General features: G+C 34.5%; 1 protein-coding gene across 1 annotated transcript in view; it reads right to left on the bottom strand.

Moving 5' to 3' along the window:
• The window catches only part of NDFIP2 (Nedd4 family interacting protein 2), a 64479-nt gene that overhangs the window by 30206 nt on the left and 8816 nt on the right, over positions 1 to 25457 (bottom strand). The window contains exon 2 of the mRNA XM_055335875.1: positions 2955 to 3120. Coding sequence (XP_055191850.1) covers positions 2955 to 3120 — 166 coding nt within the window. The remainder of the gene's footprint in view (positions 1 to 2954; positions 3121 to 25457) is intronic.

Genomic DNA, 25457 nt, shown 5'->3' with positions numbered 1-25457 from the left:
TCTGGTGATAGGGGAAGAGGCAGGAGACAGTTGTGACGGTGCTGAAACTCACTCTATTCTTTAAAACTCTTCTCATCAAGAGGTAGAGACTAATTCTTGAATAAAGACTAAACCTGGCGACTCACTTCTAACAAACCAAATGTGGCAGATATGACACTGTGTAACTTTTGAGGCAATGTCATAACAGGTGACAGAGCTTCTTTTGTTTTTTTTTCTTTTAAGATTGTATTTTTTCATGAGAGACACAGAGAGGCAGAGACACAGGCAGAAGGAGAAGCAGGGTCCTCGCAGGGAGCCCAATGCAGGATTCGATTCCAGAACCCTGGGGATCAGCGCTGAGTCGAAGGCAAATGCTCAATTGCTGAGCCACCCAGGCATTCCAGTGATAGAATTTCTATCTGGCTTTCAGAATGCTTGTTCTTGAAACCCAGCCTCCATTCAGGGAGGAAGCACAGGCCAAAATGACAGGCCACATACAGGTGTTCTGGCCAACAGTCCCAGCTGAGGCCCTGGCTAAAGCCTACATCAGCTGCCAATATGTTAATAAGGAAGGAATCAAGGTGACTTGAACCAGGTCACCACAAGACAATAATCACATGAGATCTTGGGAGAATACTGCATAATTGAGCCTCCCCCACCCCAAAATCCACGAGAAGTAATAACAATAAATGGTTCTACTCCATTTAGCTTGTTAAACAGCAGTGGCAATGGTGGCCAACAACAAAAAAATTACAATTTTAATCTTACCATCCTCCATCATTCAAAAACATACACAAACATCAGCAAAACAACTGATTTTCTTTCTTTAAGACTACCATCAAATAGGTTTTGTTTTTTTGTTTTTTTAATTTAGGATAGCAAATTCACTGAACTATATTCTGGAAACTTACAGAATAATAAGAAGAAAATTCAGCCCATAATAAATTTTAGCAAGCACCAATCCAACTATTAAATTATAAAATAAATAAAACTGCTATAGATCAATATAAAAACTGTCCATCAAACTTGGCACTAAACAAACATATTGATCTAAATAAACATTATATACAAATAAAAGGAGTAATCATTTATTAATTTATTAGTGAGAAAACCTTCATAAAGATGATTTTCAGTAACTAAATAAAATTGTAAATGAAAAAAGTAAATGGTTTGGTCGTTCTACACAATCCATGTGGTCTAGATAAAATCTATAGAAGAAGAAATGGTAATCAGAGAAAGCTGGCAAGAGTTTAAGACAAATAATGATACTAATTACAGAATAACAGGTAAGAAAGATGAAATAATAAAAAATAAATAAAAAATAAAAAAAGATGAAATATTCTAGTGAAGGGTTTTTTAATATTAAAATTTTTTATAACAGATTTAAAGAATGCTTCATAATGAATGTATAAAATATTTAGAGGTTATTTATAATAGTACATAAAAACATATTTTAAATGTTTCTTAATTATATAATGATTAACTTCAAGAAACATGTGTTGGTGAGGATGTGGAGAAAAAGGAACAGTCATGTACTGCTGGTGGGAATGCAAAACGGTGCAGCCAACGGTGGAAAACATTATAGAGGTTTAAAAAATTAAAAATAGAGAACTACCCTATGATCCAGTAATCACACTACTGGGTATTTACCCAAAGAACAGAAAACACTAATTCAAAAGCATATATACACCCCTGTATTTACTATAGCACTATTTACAATAGCCAAATTATGGAAGCCGACCTAGTGCCCACTGATAGATGAATGGATAATGATATATACACATGCACACAATGGATTATTATTCAGCCTTTTAAAGAAGAATGAAATCTTGCCATTTGCAACAACATGGATGGAGCTAGACTATATAATGCTAAGTGATATAAGTCTGTCAAAGAAAAACAAATACCAGAATTTCACTCATATGTGGAATTTAAGAAGCAAAACAAAGGAAAGAAAATACAGACACATAACAAAAAAAACTACTAACCACAGAGAACAAAGAGATGGTTAGCAGAGGGGATGTGAGTAGAGGGATAAGCGAAATATGAGTGGGATGAAGAGTACACTTATCATGAGCACTGAGTAAAATACAGAATTGTTAAATCACTATATTGTAAACCTGAAACTAGTATACCACTGTATGTTAATTCTACTGGAAGTAAATATAAATATATTTTTATATTTATATAAATATAAATATATATATATTAATAATTAATTTATATAAATATAATATATATTATATATAATATATATTATAATATATAATATATATTAATAATTAATATATATAATTAATTTATATAAATATAATATATATATTAATAATAAATTTAGCATTACTGGGAAAATATAAATTGTGGCCAGAGAAATAGATGAGGGTAGTTCACCAGAATGACCTGAAGAGATACAATGAATAGTAGGATGCAGGAACCACTGCTTCATGTCCAGGAATTATTACCGTGTATATGATTAAATTATGTGCACCCTTCACCTCTGTTCATACATACCACATTCCTGCTCACATTCAGCATCAATAACACCTTGTTTTATAACTATATAAGTAGATATACACAAACACAAATATGTATGTGTGTGTATATATACATGTATGTATCTATATGTGCATGTGTCTATATATATATATATACACATAAATGAATTTTGTGCATATACAATTTATTTATTTCTTCCAAAAGGAATATGCTACTCCTTTAGAAATAGATCCTAGTAAGCATAATAAAGTTTATACTTGTAATTTTTTTGAAAGCAAAAATAAGAGACAAGTAATTTATGAGTATTTTACAAACTGTCCTTCAGAAAACCTTTCTTAAAAAATATATATATATATAAAACCAGGAAGCCTCTTTAACAAACTCTATAATTAAACAAAACCACACTAGTTTAAAAAAAAAAAAAAAAAAAGCCTGAACTACTAAAAGTATTACTAAATGTTTGGTACTAAAAACAATACCTGAAGTTGTAGGTACTTCCACAGTAATACTACTATAAGGTGGAGGAGAAGACTCCGTTTCAAGTACCGATGCTGAAGGAGTGGTCTGAATGATCTGCGGTGTTGGGTTTGAAGTTGATGATTGTTCTACAGCCGATGACTCTGAATTATCCTCTTCATTGTGAAGCTAAGAGAACAAAGGAAAAGAAGTATTAAAGTCATTCTGATTATTATTTTTAAAAAATTTTTTTAAAGATGTTTACTTATTCATGAGAGACAGAGAGAGAGAGAGGCAGACATAGGCAGAGGGAGAAGCAGGCTCCATGCAGGGACTCGATCCTGGGACTCCAGGATCACACCCTGAGCTGAAGGTAGATGCCCAACTGCTGAGCCACCCAGGCGTCTCTATTTTTTTAAATTTTAAGAGAACTTTTAAAGATTATTTCAGGGAAAAAATCATTTTTTAGCTAAAAACAAAGTAAAACCATTTAAAAAGATGAACAAAATTTGTAAGAGACTTAAGTAGTCATGAAGAATTTAAATGCTGGTTGTTTCTTTACAGTAAAAATGAAGTTCAAATTAAGAAAGCATAAAGAAAAAAATCATGACTACAAATAGATTCAAATTCATTCAATCCTACCATAAATATTGTCTACCACGTATTAATCACTGTGTACTATGATGAAAAGTAAAGCACCTAATAATAAAACCACAATACCATTTCTATTACACCAGTATCTAGCATAATTGAAAATGTAACCTGAATTAATAAAATGAAATAATAAACATTCCAAAAATGTAGAATACTCTGATGTTTTTCTCAAGTACCAAAAGAATTACTTATAAAGCAAGATCAATCAATCCAACGTAAAATCCTGGAAGATGTTCTTCAACACAACATATTTATTGAAAGCTCAGTAAGTGCAAGATAATATTTTGGATCTGCAATCATTTAACTCATTTAATCCTCACAACAAATCTATGAAATAGAGAATGTTATCCCATTTGACAGATTAAAAGGGTGGGGGTGAATACAACCTTGAAAATGTAGACATCTAAAGTAACTTGCCAGACATCACAGCAGCTAGGAAGGGTAAGGCCAGGAATCAAACCTACGCAGTAGGGCTATGGACTTATTACTTCATTTATAAGTAATCTTTTAAATGCTCATTTGTTAGGAGATGATAATAACAACATGTAGGCAAACTAACTATAGGTCAACCAAAAGCATCAATACTCTAAAAAAGTGACTCATCGAAAAGGCGTGCCTTGGTACTCAGTCTGTTAAATAGACAACTGCCTTTGGTTCAGGTCATAATCTCAGGGTCTTGGGAATGAGCCCAGCCCTGCATCACATAGGGCTCCCTGCTCAGTGGGAAATCTGCTTCTCCCTCTCCCTCCGCTTCCCCCCCCTCAGGATTTTTCTCTCTCTACTAAATAAATAAAATCTTTTTTAAAAAACTTTAGGAGGTACTATAATTCACCTTAAATATATTCAGAAAAGATTCTTACTAGATTTTTTTAAGATACTTTTAAATCCGCTAGAATCTTGGTTTGAAGAGAAACTACAGGTCTTCGACATTATTCAATTTTCATACCTTAATTTATTCTTGCACTTTAAAGAAATTCAATGTTAAAAATAATCCCCAAAATAAATTTTATCGCAGAGCAAATCTGTACACACACAAATCTGAGTTTTGTGATGTAGTGAGAAAAAAAAAAAAAGAGCATGCAAATTCTTGTTCCCCCTTTTAGGAGCTTTGATAAACCTCTTTTCAGTTCCTTGGTGTCTCCAAGTCTAAGTTCAAAATGCAGCCAAAACCCTCATAGAATTGTAAAATAACATTTGAAAAGCATCTAACATTAACACCTAACACACAGAAGGTATTTAATAAATACTAGTTTCCTCCTTCCCCTCTAATTTAATATACTTTATTTTGTGGCCTGAAATAATTTGGTGCTATCAGTTCAATAAATAGTTATTCCCTTGCCTCAAAAAATATATATATATGCAAAGTAAAATTTACTTCACTACTGTTTGTATGTGTCTTGGTAAGTGATCACACTAGCACGATACTTCTCTGAGTTCATAAATTCTATTGTAACAGAACTGCCATAAACATACTTAAAATCATTCCTCAAGTTAATAAGACAAGTTTGTTTTTTTCTTTTCCCCTAACACCAAGGTTTAGGTAATGACATTTACTCACAGATACTGAATTTAAGGTCAAATAATCAAAAAGTGAATTTTCTATGAGCTTTGTATTTACTTGCAGCGGTTTTCTAAGCAGGCATCACATGACCACCCTCCTGACTAGCAACACTCTGTCTTGCATCACCAAGCATCTTCTATGTTTCCTATTACAAGGTACCCAGGAGAGTTCCATCTTTGATCATACTTTGAAGAGCAAAAATATTAGATGAGCAAGTTAAAGCAAATAAAAGTAAATATACTTATATTAAGTATATAGTATAAACTTACCATTATCAACTAAACAATTAACAGTGATGGTGTCAAAAAAAAGGAAAACCACTGTCCTATCTCTATTCTTAATGCTGCAAATGTGGATGAAGTGTACTAAAGAAAAAGATCCTATATGACAAAATAGCTCTCCTCTGGTTCCTCACAAGAAACACTCCTTACCATATCAAATACATAAATGTGCTTCCCAGAATGACCAACTTATCTTAAAACCTATCCAAATGTATTCATGGGTGCCTGGGTGGCTCAGTCAGTTAAGCATCTGCCTTCAGCTCACGATCTGAGTCTCAGGATTGAACCCCAAGTTGGGCTCCCTGCTCAGCGGGGAGTCAACTTATCCCTCTGCCCCTGCCTCCACTCATGCTTTCTCTCTCAAATAAATAAATAAAATCTTTAAAAACAGACAAAAAAAAAAGTAACTACAGATACTTTTACATATGATCTCAGAAGTAAAGCTTTAAAACTTGTAAAACATACCCTAAATTATTTCAACTGCCCTACCTCACACTTTTTTTTATTTTTACAAAATTATAATATACAGTGAACATGTCCCATGTATCAACAGTAAAATCCAATAACTCAATCAGTAATCTCTACCCACTGTGGCAGAGAACTTCCAAAATTCAACTTGTTAATTTTGATATGTTTGGTGTCTCTATAAATTAGCCTACTTTGCCTTTTAACTAAATTCATTCAAGAGTTCAAATCAAATTACATGCTCATCAAATTAATGCCATTTATGGAAATTTTCCTTAATCATGTTGTCCAGTGGTTCTATTTTATATTCTTTAAGGATTATAATAAGCAGCCAAAAAAGGGGGGGGGGTCAGAGATTAGTGGGATGAGAACTCCATATATACAATAATGAACTAGGAAAAAAAAAACAATAATGAACTAGGCTCTGTCTACTGTCTACACATCACCTCAAAAGTGATACTCCTAGCTTGTCCTATTTTTGAGCCTCCTGGAAAAAACACAGGCAACAGCAAATGAAAACTAAAATATGTCTTGAATATAGTGACCAGGATGATGAAAGGTTGCATATAAAGCCACAGTTGTTTAGCCTGAAGGATAAAAGAATGACAAGAGGGATGTCTTAAGCATATTTGTAGTTAGTCCTTATTTGATGTATATGTATTATTTTTGAAATAAGACAACCATAAGCATTATGATTAACACTAGCTGAAAGTCCAGCCTTCCCATGTGTAAACTATTGTTTCTTTTCCTTTAATTGGCAGCTCTCCTTTGCTGTAGCACTTCATTCTATCTTAAGATAAAAGATTAATAACTGTGAGCATTGCTTTTTGAGAAGCTGTTTTCTAAACATATCAAAATGAGAATGTATGGATGAACTAGAGTGTTGTTCAGTGAATATCTGAAAAAAAAAGTTGTCAAAAAGAAAAAAAAGGTATGCAAAGAGATAATGTATTTTGGATACTACCATATTCTGACTACATTTAATAACAGAAGACAAAACTGGGAAGAAGAGTTTGTAGTTGTAAGGAGATAACTTTAAACTCTATAAAAGACTGTTAAAATTTTAATTAGATCTTTTAAATTATGAGAACACTAGCTTTTCTGTAGGGCAACAAATAGCTTCAGGCAGATTTTGAATGAATCTCTGGCAGGGCTGCTATAACTAGGATGGCCTTACAGCTGTTTTTCCCAGGACAGTCCTAGTTTATACCTATTATTTCAGGGTTCCACTCAATTTAGCATTTTCTCCACCCCTTTCATTCTCAAGAAAACTGAATGATCATCCTACATATAATGGGATTTTTGCCCTTTGTATGATATTAATAGATGACAAAGGCTTCTTTGAACTCTTATATAATGTGACTCCAGCAAAAACCTATGGTCATCTCTATCATTCTATGTTGCCTTCTTTAACACCTGAATCAGAGGAAAAAACAGATTAGAGCTGCAATAAAATCAACTGGTAGAGTCAAGCTACCCATTTTAATCATTCACAGGGAAAGTGAGCTATCTTATCTATGCTGCTAGGGATAAGGTAATATAACAGGGGCTAAACAATCCCTGCAGATAGCCCAAGTGATCTAAACCAAAAGCTCAGAAGGTAGATTCCCACAAAGCACTGCTGCTTGGCAAATGAAGGTAGATCTTCTACCAATAAAACTTCTAGGTCTTCCTAATGATATAAACACACTATTTAGCAAATTAACAGGACTATCTTAATTTTAGGGTTATTTCCACTAAAACTTCATTGTCTCTGGACATTTTTCCATTAATAAAAACTAAATGTTTTAATGTATTAAATGAATATTTATATTAAAAGTAAAAATATAAACAATTAGGAAAGAATATATAAGAAATGAGTATTAATAAAAAAAAACTGTGAGTTGGCAAATTATGCCTAGTTTTCAGCCTCTTCTCTTGAAAGTACAGAATCCTGGTTGTAGTTTTATATTTAATACTTTCTTCTTAGTATGAAAGATATCATTATTTCATTATTCATGGTGCTCCACAAAAAGCACCATGAGCTCCAGATGCTCTATTACCTGAACAAGTCTGCAAAACAACTGTTTAAAACTAAGTATCAAAAAAAAAAAAAAAGAAAAAACTAAATTAAAACAAAACTAAGTATCATCAGATATTTTATGAGGGCACAACTAAACTATCTTTTAAATAAATAAGGACTGTTTCATTGTAAAATTGCTATTGTCTGTTCACATGTCAGTTGGAAAAAAACATGCAGAGTATATATGTAACTGAATGTTTAAAATAATGAGAGATGTTATTTGTGTAATACACATGTGCAATCAAAATTTTTGGAAAGATAAGCAAGAAACAGGAAAGAGCTGCAGGTGAGGAGAGAGACTTCATCGTTTTCTACTACTTGAATTTTTCACCCTAAATATAAGTTACTTTGAAATTTTTAATAAACTCAAAATGCAATAAAATGAAACCTCTAGTTTCTGGTTTGGTATATCTCAGAAGCAATGAGGTAATACGGGTAAGCACTGTATTCTACGATAAAAAGCTTTCTCCAACATAAACTATTACATAATATCATTACAGCAGTCCCCCTAGGTTTATGTATATGCAATTTTCTAATAAAAATAACACAACCTGTAATTGCAGCCAAAATAATATACATTAGAAGAATGTAATACACAATATGTATCTGTTTTAAGAAAAAATGAGAGAGATATTTAATGAGACAACAGAATGATTAAAGAACAAGACAAAATCTATACTGCCAGACTAGACTGTTTTTCTGAGCTTTAGGCCTATATCATTTATTACTATTAATTCATTTCTTTGAAACATTAAACATAATCACATACAAGAAAAGAACTCTGAGCTATATATGTTCAATTATTTCCATATCACACATTCTGTGCCTAGCTAACTTCTACACATCATTCAGATCTCAGATTAAAATCAAGTTCTCACAGAAGCCTTTCACATCTCCCAAAAGTAGATGAGGACTCTCTGTTGTACTCTTAAAGCACACTATTCTTCAGAGTACCTATCATAACAATTATTTATGTAATTGTTCATTTGCAATCTGTTTTCCCAGCTGAAGTAAGAGCTTTATAAAAGGTTGTACCTGTCTTCTTGAACACTACGAAAATAAAAACTCCAAAGTATTTGGAGTCAACATTGGTTAAAATTAAAAAGAAATGCAAAATGGGTCACCAAATAGTGTAAAATGAAGTCTTGAAAGTGAATAACCTATGTACTCTGACGTCTGTGTAAGAGCTACTTACTACCTAAGCAAGTGAAAGGACAAAAAGAGGGAGCATATTTACATACCAAAGACCAGCAACAAACAAAGAAACTAAACAGATGGGGTAATGATTTTATAAATTTCTATTTTCAAAAGCACTCAACCTCTGGTTAAATTCCTTTTTATATGCTAAAGTTCCAATGTAAATATACTAGACCCTATGATTTCCTCCTTAAGTACAAAGGGTTCTACTGGGCATCTCATTAGTTGTATTCATAGCTAATTAATGACAAACGTGTAACCTAATTCTTTAGTTGTTACAAATAGTAAGATTTTTTTCAAAATTCTGTTTAACTTATATAGATCTTACCTAATATGTATTTATTATAAATGTGCCCTACAATTCTGTCTCCTTACCAACAGGTCAAAATGATCTTAAGACAGACTTACTAACAACTTGCTTGATCTCATGGTCCTCAAAAAAAAAGGAAGGGGGGGTGACAGGAGAGAAATATATGAGTGTGCTATTCTATCTAACATAGGCATTAGTAATATGATAATATATTGCCATTGACAATATAATAGCAACCTGTAATGAAATGTTTCATTCCTATTTCCTTAATCAAATTAAATAAGAACACGCTGATAGATTTTCTGATTTGCATGCACCAAAATAAGTCAGCAAATGTGGTATCTGGTAAAGTTTAAAAAGCAAAATTGTCTAAGGAATTTGCTTCATAATAAAGAACTGAGATCTCAGACATTAAAATAGAGTAAAAACATCAAAATAGATGTCCTCAGACATGAAATAAGCCCCTTTCAGCAATCAGAATCTGAAACTAGAGCTTTTAAAAGCAAACCTATTTAGGCACAAGAATGAAAAACAAGATCTAGTAAATTCTAATTGTAACCATTTCCTTTCAGGAAACTACTTCTTGCAAGTTTGTACTGTTTCATGATGCCCTGGGGACTTAGGGACCCTGGCAACTTCTAATTATTTAGGAATGTTTCTACCTTCCCAATCAGTTCATAACCTTCTGAATTTAGAAGCATGCTTTATTCATCCTAGTATCCCCTAAAACAGTTCAGTTTAGAGCTTCCAGTAGGCTTCACAGAAAATACACTGTTGTCTAAGCCTCCCAGAGTTTTTATTTTACCAAAGTGGGGAAAGAGAGCTTTTAGTCAAGAATGGATGCACTGAACATTGCAAGAGCAAGAAACATCCTCATATATTCCTATGATTTCCTCAGTGCTTTATACATAGTGGAAACCTGAAATATTTATTTAATTATCCAACTTTATGGGCACTCACCATAACTTAATAAGCAAATGTTGGGTCCAAAAGCTTACTAAATTAAAACATGTTTTCAAAACAAAAATTCACTGATTTATACATCCTAAACAAGAAAATAAATTCCAACCCCCCACATCATTCAAGTCTTTAGAACAATCCTAGAGACAGCCCTTCTTACCACAGCAGACAAGACAGCCAACAACAAAGAAAGTCACAAAAGTCACAAGTAGCTATCCTCTCCCACAACAAAATCAATGAGTTGGCAAGGTTAAAATCACTGAGATCACAGGATCAGAGATAAACTGCCTGAGACTGTATACACTGACAAAGGAAACATAAGTGACTTACAACACAGAGCAGTAACAAATGCTCATAAACATAATTTTTACTCAAAAAATAGTTTACTATGAAAAAATATAGGCACAAAACCAAAAACAGGCCATAAAGGGGGTGATCTTTTGACAAAAGTTAGTAGAAATGAAAACTCTAGGAAAACAAATTTTATTGGACAAAAGAAATTAAACAGTATCACATAAGGAATATAAATTAATGAAAAAAAGAAAATATCCCTAACAATTAAAAGAGCAAAGACTGTCTCTTAGAAATGATGGAGTTGGAGCAGCTAATAAAGAGTATAAATTCACTCAACTACCTTGAAAAGCAATTTGGCAATTTCGAGTAGGGCTGAAGGTGTGTAGAGTGCAATAAATCTACTTCCAGATGTCAACACTAAAAAACTCTCACACTTGGCATTAAGGTACAAGTAAAAGAATGCTTACGGCCGCACTATTTGTAATAGTGAGATTACTGAAAACTGTCTGCCAGTAGAAAATGAATACTATTCCATGATTTATAACACAATTCAATATTTTATATTGATAGATATCCATGGATCATCATAGACCAATCTTTAAAACATGCGAGGTGAATAAAGCAAGCTGGGGAAGTATAAAACAGCAAAATATTGTAATAAATACATTTTCACATAATCTAAAACTAAAGTGTCTATTTTATGTAGTAAAAACATTCACAGAAATTACATAAGTCAAATTCAAGATAGCATATGAGGAAGAAGGGAAGGGCATAAATATAAGGCTTTAAGATTATCTTTCTTTAAAAAAATAAAAGGAAAAAACTGCTCAAAACCTGAAACACATACGGTAAAATGCTATTATCCCCATTTCCATTATCCCCATAGTGTATATAAAACCATCTTTTACATTATTTTCTGTACTTTTCTTTATATTTGAAATGTTTTATAATTTTAATGTTTACACTTTTAAAAAGTTGAGCTAAGTTGTCTTCCATGTATAAAGTATTTACAACATCCATGACTTCTTGAAAAAAAATTACTCCATAATGAAAACCAGGCAATCAGAAAATGAATCAAAGAAAAAGAAAAGATATGGTGGTTAGCACTGAATTCTCTTAAAAATGCAACTAACAGTGAATACAGAGCTAGAGACTAAATAGCTGCTGGCAAACAGAAAAGAAACATACACTCTGAAAAAGTAAAAATATACGCAACATTAAAATCAGGAAATGGGGAAAAGATGAGATGAGAGAAAGTATTAGTTATCACTCACCTATCACCACAGGGATTTACTCTCTAAGATCTAAAATTAAAACATACCATTTTTTAAATTACTCCAACCAAGTTCTTACTGGTTTTCATTTTTTTCTTAGTTTTAGTGTTTTAAGTCTTACATAATCTAATAGCTCTGTGTTAAAGAAACCTTTATCTAGAATCCAGCAGTTCTTTAAATTTTTTTCCCTGGGTGTTAAATTCAAACAAAATCATATTTCACGTTTTCATTTTTTAAAACAACATAAATAACATTATTCTGTTTTTATAACATTGTTCCCTTCTATACGTACAAATGAAATTATGCTCACCAAATGCTAACCTAAGTTATTTCTGGTTGGTAAGGTATGGATGCCTAGATTGCTTCTTTCTCTGTACTTATACTGCCTCTATTTTTAACAACACATTTACTTTGACTACACCCAGAGAATCTAATCAGAAACTTAAAACAGGATTTCTTTATAAAACTGTTCATCACAGTTTTTTTTAAAGATTTTATTTATTCATGAGAGAGAGAGAGAGAGAGAGAGAGAGAGAGAGAGAGAGAGAGAGGCAGAGACACAGGCAGAGGGAGAAGCAAGCTTCATTCAGGGAGCCCAATGAGGGACTCGATCCTGGGTCTCCAGGATCATGCTCTGGGCTGAAGGCGGCACTAAACCGCTGAGCGACCCAGGCTGCCCATGTCATCACAGTTTATAACAGAAAACTGTAAACAATGTATAAACACATATCATCAATATAACGAAACACTATGCAGCCATTTAGGATGGTGTTTCTAACATGATAATAACATAAAGAAATGATCATGACATTGTATTAAAGAAGTAACAAAATAGTGTACTAACTCATAAATTATTCTATTTTTAAATAAAAAATGTTACAAAATGACAGCTGACAAAAGGGGCAGCATGAATGCTTGCCAAGTTGTCCAAATTTTTTATTTCTTTGATTTTTCTTTTTCTTTTTTTTTTTCTTTTTTACTTTTCTATTTTTCCCAAGTTCTCTAGAACTGGGAGATGAAAGTAAGAAACATTCTTTTGTGTTCTTAAAGACACAAGGTGAAACATTAAAGAGATTTCCACTTTGACTAAAGGAATAATTTTCTATAAGTTATAAAACTGACAATGTAAAATTTCTCAATGATACTGAAAGAAAAAATCACCACAGATGGTACATCCATTCAATCTTTTATAACCATTCTCTTTATAAGAAAACAAAGGTACATAAACCGACATGATCATGTTTGTTATTTTCCATCAGTCCAATTAATAGTGCTAAATAGATATGAACACGTATTCATTTTAGTGTGATGATTTTCTAATGAAACCTATCTTAGAGGTCGGAATAACTCTTACAAGCCTTTTCTTTGTCTCTTCTCCATCTATAAGAGTTTTCTTCATGGTGTCCTTTTTTGCCTTTGTTAATCACATTATATGACTCTTCTAAATAAATTACAAAGGCATTCAGTTTTCACAGTAATACTATCTACTCCTTATACTCTAATTGTAAGGATGGCACAGCAAACTAACCAATGTTAGTGCCACCAATGTTCCAACTGTTTTATTAAAATTTTTCCAAACAACTCCATGAGAAAATGTTCATTAAGCACCCAAAATAGCAGTAGTAAGCTACGGTGGCAATAACTCTTGTGTTGGTCAGTTTGCTTTCATGACAGCCCTATGTGTAAGTGTAAACAGGACCTTCTTCAATCCAAACCAAACTCTAGAAATCAGATACTTCACATTATCTAGATGCTATATGGTAGGAAAGTACAGACATGATCAAAGGACATAGAAGCTGATGGAAGATGCGCCCAATGGTCAAATCTGGGATGAGCTGAGCCTCATGATAAATGATAACAGCATCAGATTATACCTAGTAGAATAAAATAAGAATTCCATTAATTCATACTGATATAAATGAATAAATTGGAGGAAAGGAAAATGTTTCCTTATAGAATCCTAAATAAATGTAGAAGAAATGACAGAATTAGGAAATCACCATTTGACAACACAACCACCATAACTATTTTTCAGGCTATCATAATCAACGAATTCTAGAGCCAATGGGTGAAAGGTATAATTAGAAAAAAATGATATCTGTGGGGAATAGCACAAAATTGCATATGCAAATCTTTCCAAAACACTATCATAAGACTAAAAGGATTAGAGAACAGTTCCAGATTAAAAGAGACTAACAGACACAATACTAAGCACAAGATTTAATCAAGGATTGAATCCTGATATTGTAAAAATGTATTTTTTTTTTGCTATAAAAGATCTTAGGGAAATTGGTGAAATTTGTTTACAGGTTACATTATTATATAAGTATTATCGATTTCAATAATTTGCACTGTAGTTTATAATAGAATGCCTTTGTTTTCAGAAAATATACACAGAGACATTTAGATGTAAAGGGACAGCATGGTTGCTATTTAAAATGTTTCAGAAAAAAAAACATAGTATACATTTGTATGTGTACACACATTTAAAGAAAATATCACAAAGCAAATATTTAAAAAGTTCAATATTTGAGGAAACTGGATAAACGATATACATGAATTCTTTGCAATATTTTTCCACTCATTTCTGTAAGCTTAACATATTTTAAAATAAAAGTTAAAAAAAAACAAAATGCTACATAAGAAAATGATTATGTAAAAACCAACAGATTAACTTAAACTCTACAACAAATCCAGCTTCTAACAATTTCCAATAAAGTATTAAAATCCTACAGACCATGAAAAACCTCTAAATCTTCAGTCACTTTACAAAATGATTTCTCCAGGGACGCCCGGGGGGCTCAGCGGTTGAGCGTCTGCCTTCAGCGCAGGGCGTGATCCCAGGATCTGGGATCGAGTTCCACATCAAGCTCCCTGTAAGGAACCTGCTTCTCCCTCTGCCTATGTCTCTGCCTCTCTCTGTGTCTCTCATGAATAAATAAACCTTAAAAAAACAAAAAAAAGATTTCTACATCTTAGTACTTGGTCACAAGCTCCTAGCCTTTATCTTTCTCACTCCCTTAATTTCCACTAAATGTATTCTTTGGGTCCTCCATTCACTAACCACTTTCTATTGTACGTAGCCAGGATTATAAAGTGAAAAATCTGCATAATATTCACACTCAATTTCTTAGTTCCTATATCCTCTGCTACATCTACCCTTTTGGAATGAGTCTAACTGCTATTCTCTTGGTAGAGAGAGGAAAAGAAATCACAAAATTGTGCCACTACAGATTTATTCTAATTCCTGCTGGGCTATCAGAACTAGTCCTCACCAGGGCAGGTGTTTCAACTCTGTCAATCTCCTATTCCCCACTTCCAACCTTGGAGTTCTCAAAAATCTCTGCTTCCTACTTCACAGAGGAAAACAGGTTTTCAAGCAAAAATTCCTTCAACTTTTCTCCCCTGCATCTCTAAATTTAGCATTATGGCATCTATCCGAACTTAAACTCCTTGCTCCTAAATGCCAGACAACTGTACAAAGAAGATCCTGCCTCCCAATGGATCGTTTTTACTTTAAATTGTCTCTTTCCTTTTTCCACTAATTTCCTTCTCTCTACCCACATGTATATTCTATTTATGCCATACTTAAAAAAGAGAAAAACTGCTATCAGCTAAAAATAAAGGGTTTTCTTCCCCTTGTGCTTTTTGAACTACTTCCATCTCTCCTTTCTTGCCTTCAGTGCCAAACATCCTAAAAGAGAGAGAGCGAGAGAGAGAGAGATCTATTCTTATTCTGTGCACTTTTAATTCTCATTTCCTCCCAATCCATTACCAACTGGCTTTCACTCAAAGAGTTCTCGCTAAGAACACCTACCTCCTAATTGTTGAACCCAAAAGTCTTTTTTCTTAGTCCTCATTATAAGAAAACCTTTAATACATTCAACACAATTGAGTGTATTTCTAATTGGTTTATCTTTAGTCTCTGGAGAACTATTTCCTTCTGGTTTTCCTCCTACCTCTGACTATTCATTTTGTTTCTCTTGTAGGGGTCCTTATTTTACTCTGCCAACTTGAAAGAGTCTTAGCTGAAACTGAATCAAGAACTGTGGAGACTGCCTCTAACAGAGAGACTGGATTGAAGCTGGATAGTGTGTAATTGGTATGATTTAGTTTCATTTGCAAGGACATGAGGCAACTATCCTCATGTAATAGTGTTAAAGTTACTATTACAAGCATTCATTTGTCATTACAAAATTAGCATGGTGTACTTTCTGATTTTACATTTCCTTAGATTATTGGGTAGCTGCTAAGTGAATAAATTAGAAAAGAAGATAATCTGATGCCAGAAGATCTAAATTCAAGATATCTACCACCTCCTAGCTGCATAATCCTGACTGGTCTTCAAGCTTTTTTTTTTTTTTTTTTCTGTGAATCATTCATTTCTATTCAATTGCTCAACCAATATTTTACTGAGTGCCTCGTAGGTTCTAGGTACTATACTATGTGTAAGAAATGGATATAAATGCCAACCCATCAATCCCTAGAACTTCTAGCTTTCAACAAGTAGGAGTTCTGAAGCAAGGCCATGATACAGTAAAACTAGGGCTGCAACAGAGGGAATAAAGGAAATAAAGGTCTGCATATTTTATCACAGGTAATCAGAGAGCCAAGACCAGCAAGGATCCAGGACTGAGACATCAATTTTCCCTCAGTAAACACAGAGAAGCTATGAACAGAATCCTCAAGCAAAACTAAATACAGTAATACCAGTTACTGAGATAAACTGTTAATGATTCATCCAGGAAGCACAGCAAATGACAAGATGCCATTGCAGACAAAAGTTGAAGGGCTCATCCATCAGTGTCATATGCCAAAGTAAACCCTCAAAAACTGGCTGATAAATCTAAATACATAATCTCAGTAACTTCATAATATCAGAAGCCAAACACACACATGATCTCTCTCTGTTCCTTTCAAAAAAAAGTTATCGTGTGCCTCTGTGCTGATTCACCCTATTTATTTCTATGTAAATAATAATATCTTCACATTATAGGGATCACTAAATACTGGTCAATAGAGAAACACTATTACACTGAGGTTTTCCATGCAACTTGACATTACTGGCATTTTTGAATAAAAATTTACACACTTGAATTCCACTGCTTTATTGATTTGCACTAGGAGCAAAGATGCATAAGAAAAACATGTTATAACTTGAGCAAAATGACTTTCCAGAAAGAAAAAAAAAAACAGAGCAAAATTACTTTCCAGAGAGAAACTGAGTAGGTGTTTCTCTATGATACTCAAATTCCAATTGTCAGCAAACCTCAGCACACATTATAAAACAAATTCATCAAAGTTTTTGAGGGGGGGAAATGCTGGTAATCTAAATGCTTTACTTTCTGAAAAACTGCATTTTGTTTTAAAGAGAAATCTTTCTTTTTGAAAGAGAGAGAGTATATGAGACCACAGGGGGAGGGGCAAAGAAGAGGGAAAGAATCTTAAGCAGACCTCCCTGCTGAGCACTGAGCTTGATATGGGGCTTGATCGCATGACCTTGAGATCACTACTGAAGAGGAAATCAAAAGTCCAACTTAACCAACTGAGCCACCCATGGTGCCCCAAAGAGAAATCTTTAGTTAGCATAACTAAAACACTGATTAAGACTTTAAAGTATTTCATTATACGTTAATTTTGCTCTAAACAAGGTCAACAAAAAGCACTGTGTAGACAAATAATAAAGTACAAATAAATGAAATGAAATAAAATACTAGCACAAATAGTTCTAAGCCTATCCTCAATTACCTGTATTGGTTAAGAATAAGAAGCATACTGGGTTTAAATAATGAGGGTTTGAATCAATTTTTCTAGATTCAAGTCTAGGCTCCAGCACTTACCAACAACCTGTGACCTGCCTGAGCTTCAGTTCCATCATTTAAAACAGGAAATATTTACTCAGAGTTTTTGTAAAGATTACAAAAATTAACCTTTGTAAATACTTAGAATAATGCCAGACATAGTAAAAACCCAATAAATGTTTGTTTATAAAACAAAACAGGATTCCTGGGTGGCTCAGTGATTGAGCATCTGTCTTCAGCCCAGGGTGTGATCCTGGAGTCCCCGGATCGAGTTCCACATCGGGCTCCCTGCATAGAGCCTGCTTCTCCCTCTGCCTCTTTGCCTGTGTCTCTGCCTCTCTCTGTGTCTCTCATGAATAAATAAATAAAATATTTTTAAAAACAAAAACAAAACAAAGGCACTTTACATAGATCATCAACTTTAGTCTCTACCATAACCCTCTGAGTATGGTTGAGTATGATGAGTACGGGACACAGAAGCAAAGTCAAGATTCAAATACAGGTTGTACTGTTTCCAAATTCATGCTCTTCCTATTTCAAAATGCCTCCAAAAAAAAAACACAAAACAAAACAAAAAAGATCACAGGTAGTAACCTACTCTGCCACAAAATGTCCTTTATAGTACTTTTAATGCTGATTCGAGTACACACACACAAACATACACACACACAAACATACAGTACACACATCTTTCAATCCACCCATCTACTTCCCTTCAATGCCACTGCTGTAATCCAAGCCATCACTATCTCTTACCTCAACTACTGCCACAACTTCCTACTAAATTGCAGACACTGACTTTTCTGATTTCTTGGCTGGTTCACCAAAAAATAAGACAACACTGAAGCCCACCAATTAATAAGTCAAAAACACATAAACACAGCTTATAAAATTCAAACAGGCAAAGAAGGAACACCCAAATTTAGAGAAAACCTCCAACATGAAAGAAAAACAAAACAAAAATATTAGGAAGAAAGTTCATGTAGGAAATAAAAACAAAAATTCTCAAAAATCTCCAGTGGGATCTAGTTCCAGCATGGCTGTACAGGCCCCCTCGGCCAAGCCTCCCACTGACAGCAACTATAAACTTGAGAAAACATACAAAACAACCCAACGTCTGAGCAATCTGAACATTTACAAAAAAAAAAAAAAAAATTTAGGGATGTAGAGGTAAGTTAAAACTTGAGGAAGCAACCTACAGAAATTTCCCCCACTCCCCACCTTTCTTTTTGCAACTTGATTCTGAGGCAAAACCACAGTTGTGAAAAACACCACAGCTTGAGCTACAAAAACCCCAATTGAAATCCTCCTACTTCTAGCCAAGGGAAACATGAAATGGAGCCCAACCAGCCAGAAAGTTAGGAGAAATCACTAACTCTGAAACCACGCATGTGTAAGATTGACCCAAAATAGATTAGTAAAGGCCTAAGGAATTAAAATTTTATTTAAACTACTGCACACAGAGTGTGAAACAACACTTAAAAAACCTAAAGTTGAGCTGACTGTCTCTATAAAAAAACATCTATATTCTCCGGAGGACCACAGCAAAACTCTGAAGATCCAAGATAAAATCCAAAATTACTGGAAATAAAAAATAGAAAATAGAAAACATTATCTGGGGAAAAGGCAATCAAGAGATGCCAATTCCAAGATGACTCAGATTATAGTTATCATGCAAGGATTTAAAGCAGCTATTATAACTATGTTCCAGGAAGTAAATCAAAATTACCTTGAACTCAATGAAAATGACAGAAATCTTAGCAGGTATACAGAAAAAACAACAAAATTTGAGTGAATTTTACCATTAAGCATCTTTTCTTACAAACTTACAAGAGAACACGTCCCACTAAAATAAGAGAGTAAACCAAAAACCAGAGTAAGATTTAAAATTCAAGAAATAAAGGATCTAACATTGCAAAGTGTTGAAGAAAAGTCTCTGTACGACAGCTCTGCATCAGGCCTAGCGAACAAACACTACAGATGGAAACAGGAGAAGGGCTCTAAGAAGAACATCTTCAAGAAACAAAATAAAAGAACAAATAATTACTGATGTGTCTGACCATACAAAGAATATAGCTGAAAAGTAAATTTTAAAAAATCACCACAGGATAGGCAAAGACTTAACAAAGATACAAAGAAAAATAAAAAAATAAAAATTAGGCAACACCATTAAAAATTTTTAAAGTTATAGAAATTACACCACCTGACTCAGTAGTGAGCAATATATTCATGCCATAAAATGTAAATACTAATTACTGATTTAGCTAGAATTAGGTGCCTTCCATACATTTCATCCTCATGATAATTCTGTTAAGTAAAGTCCTGTATCGTACTATCCTTACTTTACAATGAGAAAGCAATGGCTTAAAGAGGTTAAGTAATTGGCCCAAGGTTATAGTGCTTTGAGTAGCCAAGATTTGAACCTTAAAGGTGAGACTACAAAGATCATGATCTGGGCAGGTAAGGCAGGATATATAAGAAAACAAGGCAGAGTTGACCTTTTAACAACATAGGTTTGAACTGTGTGGTCCACTTACACATGGACTTTATATATATATTGTACAGTACTGTATTTTCTTAGTATAATTTTCTTAGTAAGATTTTATTTTCTCTAGCTTACTTCATTGTAGGAATACAGTATACAGGGGCACCTGGGTGGCTCAGTGGTTGAGTGTCTGCCTTCAGCTCAAGTTGTGATCCCGGGGTCCTGGGATCGAGTCCCACATTGGGCTCCTTGCAGGGAGCCTGCTTCTCCCTCTGCCTATGTCTCTGCCTCTCTCTCTCTGTCTTATGAATAAAGAAATAAAAAATCTTTAAAAAAAGAATACAGTATATAATACACAAAATATGTGTTAACTGTAATCAGTAAGGCTTCTAGTTAACAGCAGGCTACTTTGGGGGAGTCAAAAGTTATACTGGGATTTTTGACTGATGAGCAGGTGGTGGAAGCAGGCAGCATCCCTAACCTTCACATTGTCCAAGAGTCAATGTAAAATTAATAAATCAACAAATAAATGAATATACATATGTGTTAAAAATACAAAGTTAAAGCAGCTAAAAGAAATTGTTTTTTGAGGAGTAACCTTGGAGAACAAAAGGAGACTCGTGTTTCTCGTTATTTGATATTAATATTACCAAACTACAGAGAATAATATACATTTTATATATTATGTAACATTTTAACTGAACTGATATGTTTTCAAGTAATAAAGTAAAATTTGTCCACCAGACCCTCCCCTTCAATCTTCTGTAAAATAAGAAGGTTGAAGAAAATGAAGGCTAACTTCCACACCTAGAACAGTTTCATTTATTTTCCTTTTTTCCATAAGTAGACCAAATAACCTAACCATAGTTAATTATCTTGCAAATGAAAGCCACCAGTCAGATGAGGAATTATGTAAAAAACAAACAAAAAGGGATCCCTGGGTGGCGCAGCAGTTTAGCACCTGCCTTTGGCCCAGGGCTCCATCCTGGAGACCCGGGATCGAATCCCACATCGGGCTCCCAGTGCATGGAGCCTGCTTCTCCCTCTGCCTGTGTCTCTGCCTCTCTCTCTCACTGTGTGCCTATCATAAATAAATAAAAAATAAAAAAACAAACAAACAAACAAACCAGAATTCATCTAGATGATCCCTTAGCACTATTCTAAAAAGAAAATATCTACCATAACTATGGACATCAAGAATATCACAGTATAGGCCAGGCAATACATTGTTGTTGTTTTACTATAACTCTGCAAAACCATTCACTTTATAAATAAAAGATAATACACCAATAAACTCATCCATACACTTGAAGTCATTCGGACTTTCATCTATTTCTTCAAGAAGTATGTACTATGCATATTGGCCCAGAACTATGCTATCTACTATTAAAACAAGACAAATCTAAACTCTACTTCCCATTGAGTTTACAAAATAGATGCCATGAAATAAGAACTATGATAGAGGTAAGTGCAGGGCACCTGGGTGGCTCAGTCGCCAGGGCACCTGGTGATCTGCCTTCGGCTCAGGTCATGATCCTGGAGTTCCAAAATCAAGTCCCAGGATCCAGCAGCATCAGGCTCCCCACTCAGCAGGGAGTCTGCTCCTCTCTCTACCCCTCCCCCAGCTCAAGCGCATGCACTCTCTTTCTCACATAAATAAAATATTTTTTAAAATGATAGGGATAAGTGCACAATGTTAAAGAACACAAAGAACTTGGTAGTAAGGAGTGGGAAATAAAGGGCACAAAGCAGAGGGTGAAGGAAGATTTTCTGAACAAACAGAAATTAATCTTGGAGGAAGGTGGGAGAAAAGAAAAAAAGGGGAATAATATGTTCCAAAGCCCAAAGGCAAGAAAGCATGGTTTGGAGTGGTGGTTAGAGAAGGGCAGAGAAAGAGACAAAAGTAATATAGTTCAAAATTTGGCTCCTGTGCAGTGCAATAACAAACCAAGCGGGGGGTGGGGGGGGGGGTAAGCAGAGCCTCATGTAGTTCTTTAAAGGTTACAAACAAAAATTTAAAAAGGGTCAAGATTTATTTCAAAACCCTTCCTCTTTGGAGGAAATCACACTGATAAATGCAAGCTCTGAGTGTGCACAAATGTTCTATATAAAAACTGTCACTACTGGATTTCTTAAGACCATTATCTAAAGTCTATGAGTTGTAAGTACTTCATCATTAGTAAAGAGGTAAAACCATCTAGTTTATTTCCTGATTCTCAAAGCCTATGCCAAACAGCACAATTTCTTTACATAATATAATGGGTAATTCTGGAGAAACATCATAGACAACCACAGCACATTCCTAAACTTCTAAAATATTAAATTGTTCATGTTCAAACAAATCTTAAAAGCAAGCAAGTCAAACGCTTGAAATAATCTCACAGTAAATCTTAGACCACTGCAGCATTTCCCAACTTGCATTTGACATGTCTTTAACAAGAATTTTATCCACACCTTAATTCCAGCTAAGTAACCAAACTCTGGAAGAAACCGTAACAATATGGTTGCTAAAATACAGATACAGGATGATTTATGATTTATAATCACACACTAGGTAGGTTAGTATTATTACAAGGATCTTAATAAATTTAAATTTAATAAACATCAGCAGAATGTATCCCATAATTATTTAAACTTTTTTTAAAAAAAGATTTTATTTGTTTATTCGTGAGAGACAGAGAGGCAGAGACACAGGCAGAGGGATAAGCAGGCTCCATGCAGGGAGCGCAATGTGGGACTCGAACCTGGGACCCCAGGATCACACCCTGGGCCAAAGGCAGATGCTCAACCACTGAGCCACCCAGGCATCCCTCCACAATTATTTAAACTTAAGTCAGGCAAAAAATACACAAAATTGATTTAAAATTCTAAACTATTAATAATAGACATAAAAATCAGACATTTTAGAATGTAAGTCTAACATTAAGAAAATAATCACTAACTGATCGATATAAAACAGATGAGAAAATCAAAGGAGTTCCCATAACTCCACAATTAATGAAGATACTAAGCAAGGCCACTGCATATGGCTTCACAGATTACTTACTGAACAACTCTAGATGCTGCCAATCATAGATGTGTGTGTGTGTGTGTGTGTGTTTGGGTGTGTGCACACGCATGTGCATGCTCATGCATGCACACATATACAGAAAGATTAACTGAACAATACACGTTAAACTGGAACATAATGCAAATACACAAACCACCACCACCACCACAGAAAGCCCAATTCTCGGCAATGGAAAAAAATACATAAAAGCATAATAAAATAAGCAAGATTTTGAGTGTATAAATTTGGTCTTGAGCTAGCAATATTCCTTCCTTCCTTTCTTCTTTCTTACCAAATACTTCCTAAATGTCTACCATATGCCAGGTACTGAAAGATATAGCAGTGAACTCAACAAAATCTCTGTTCTCATGAAGTTTACATTGGGGTGAAGGGAGGAAGTAGGAATTAAATATGTGAAATATTGACAGTATCAGTTGGTGATCAGTATTCTAGAAAAACTGAAACAGAGTGGGGTTAGGGTGTACAGTGAAGAGGGTATAGGTATTTTAAATAAGATGGGCCAGAATGCCCTCAATGAGGCGACCACTCCAACAAAATGAAGATTTACTAGACACAAGAAACTTAGCCATTCTCACAAAAAAATTTTATACTCTATTCCACTACCCATTCATCTCTATTCCAATTCTAGTGACAGACTAGGTGGTTGCCTGATTACCAGGTACAAATAAGTGATGCAAAACAACCTTACCACACTCCTAAGGGTTTGTTTCTAGACTGGATGAAATAAAAAATTTGTCAGAAGCATCTGGCAACAGGCCCAAACTTTATGACTGTTTGAGGTACACTCCCATAACACCTACATCAGGGGTGAGCAAATCACAGCTAGCAAGCTAAATCTAGCCCACTGTTTTTGAGCCACATTAATCTGTTTATATACTTTAAATACTTAGTACAGATACTTTTGCACTACAACAGTGGATTTGAGAAGTTAGGACAGAGACAACATGGCCTTGGAAGCCTAAAATATTTACTATCCAGCCCTTTACAGAAGTTGTTTGATGACACTTAGTGTAGATGATCATCATCACCACCATCACCATCACCACCACTACCATCCCACAGTAAGACTACTTTCAGAGCCATCTTTATGAGCACATGACCAGTGTAGTCACACAGAACTCTGCCTCCAGAAGGCCCCATGCTTGGGGTTTAATGCTCTATGGTCACCATCTTAAAATTCTTTAAAATTTTATCTTTGACTCTGAATTTTGTAAGTGAACCCCAATGGGACATCAGAGCATGAGCCAGGGGCTTAGAACCTTAGCTTAAAAGCAATCTTCCTCCCCAGGAAGGCTTCTCAGTCACCTGAACTCTCTGGCTCTGCTTAACCTCCCGACCTTCGTCCCATAACTAGGCATCCCAGGCTGCCATCATCATGACACATTCACAGGCAAACCAGAAAGGTCTCCTCCTATTGCTGATTCAGATATGGAACAAGTCCTGGCACGGAAGATGCAATGCTTTGGGAGTTGTCCATCTGCTATGGGTTGAGACAGCATACCTGTAGAAAAGGGAGATTGCCTCCCTGCCCTAGGCGAGGACCCCATATTTTCATCTGGCAGTAGGTCCTAGAGATTATGTAGCTAGACTTCATTGCTTTCACAAAACAAAAATTATAAAACAAAGTTGTAAATGAAAGTTCCATTACCTATCACATTCATGAAATTTCAATGGCTTGTCCCATTTCACTAAGCCAACTCCTTTCATCTCATTCTAGCCACAAAGTTTTCTTCATATTCTTAAACCAACAAACTAATTTCCACCATAGGCCACTATCACACTTGAAATACTCATCACCTAGAACAGTTCAATCAAGTCTCAGCTTGATTGTCATACCTTTAGAGTGAATGAAGCCCTCTGATTATCCTGACTCCAGTCAACTGAGGGGTCAAACCAAATGGTGTGACATCTCCAAAGATGGTCACCACCAATTTCTTACCTCCATATATATACATGCCTCTCTTTCACTAAGAGATGGAGTTTATTTCTTCTCCTTTTGAATAGGGCTGAACCAATGACTGTTTTAAACTTTAACACAGAACACAACTGAAATTATCCAGTCATCAGTGCCAGCTGAGCTCAATAGCATAAGCGCTAGCCAAGTGAGTGAGC

This window comes from Nyctereutes procyonoides, unplaced genomic scaffold (genome assembly GCF_905146905.1).
Source record: "Nyctereutes procyonoides isolate TBG_1078 unplaced genomic scaffold, NYPRO_anot_genome, whole genome shotgun sequence".
Lineage (NCBI taxonomy): Eukaryota > Metazoa > Chordata > Mammalia > Carnivora > Canidae > Nyctereutes > Nyctereutes procyonoides.
The sequence above is the reverse complement of the archived record's forward strand: the minus strand, read 5'-3'. Positions and strand labels throughout refer to the sequence as shown.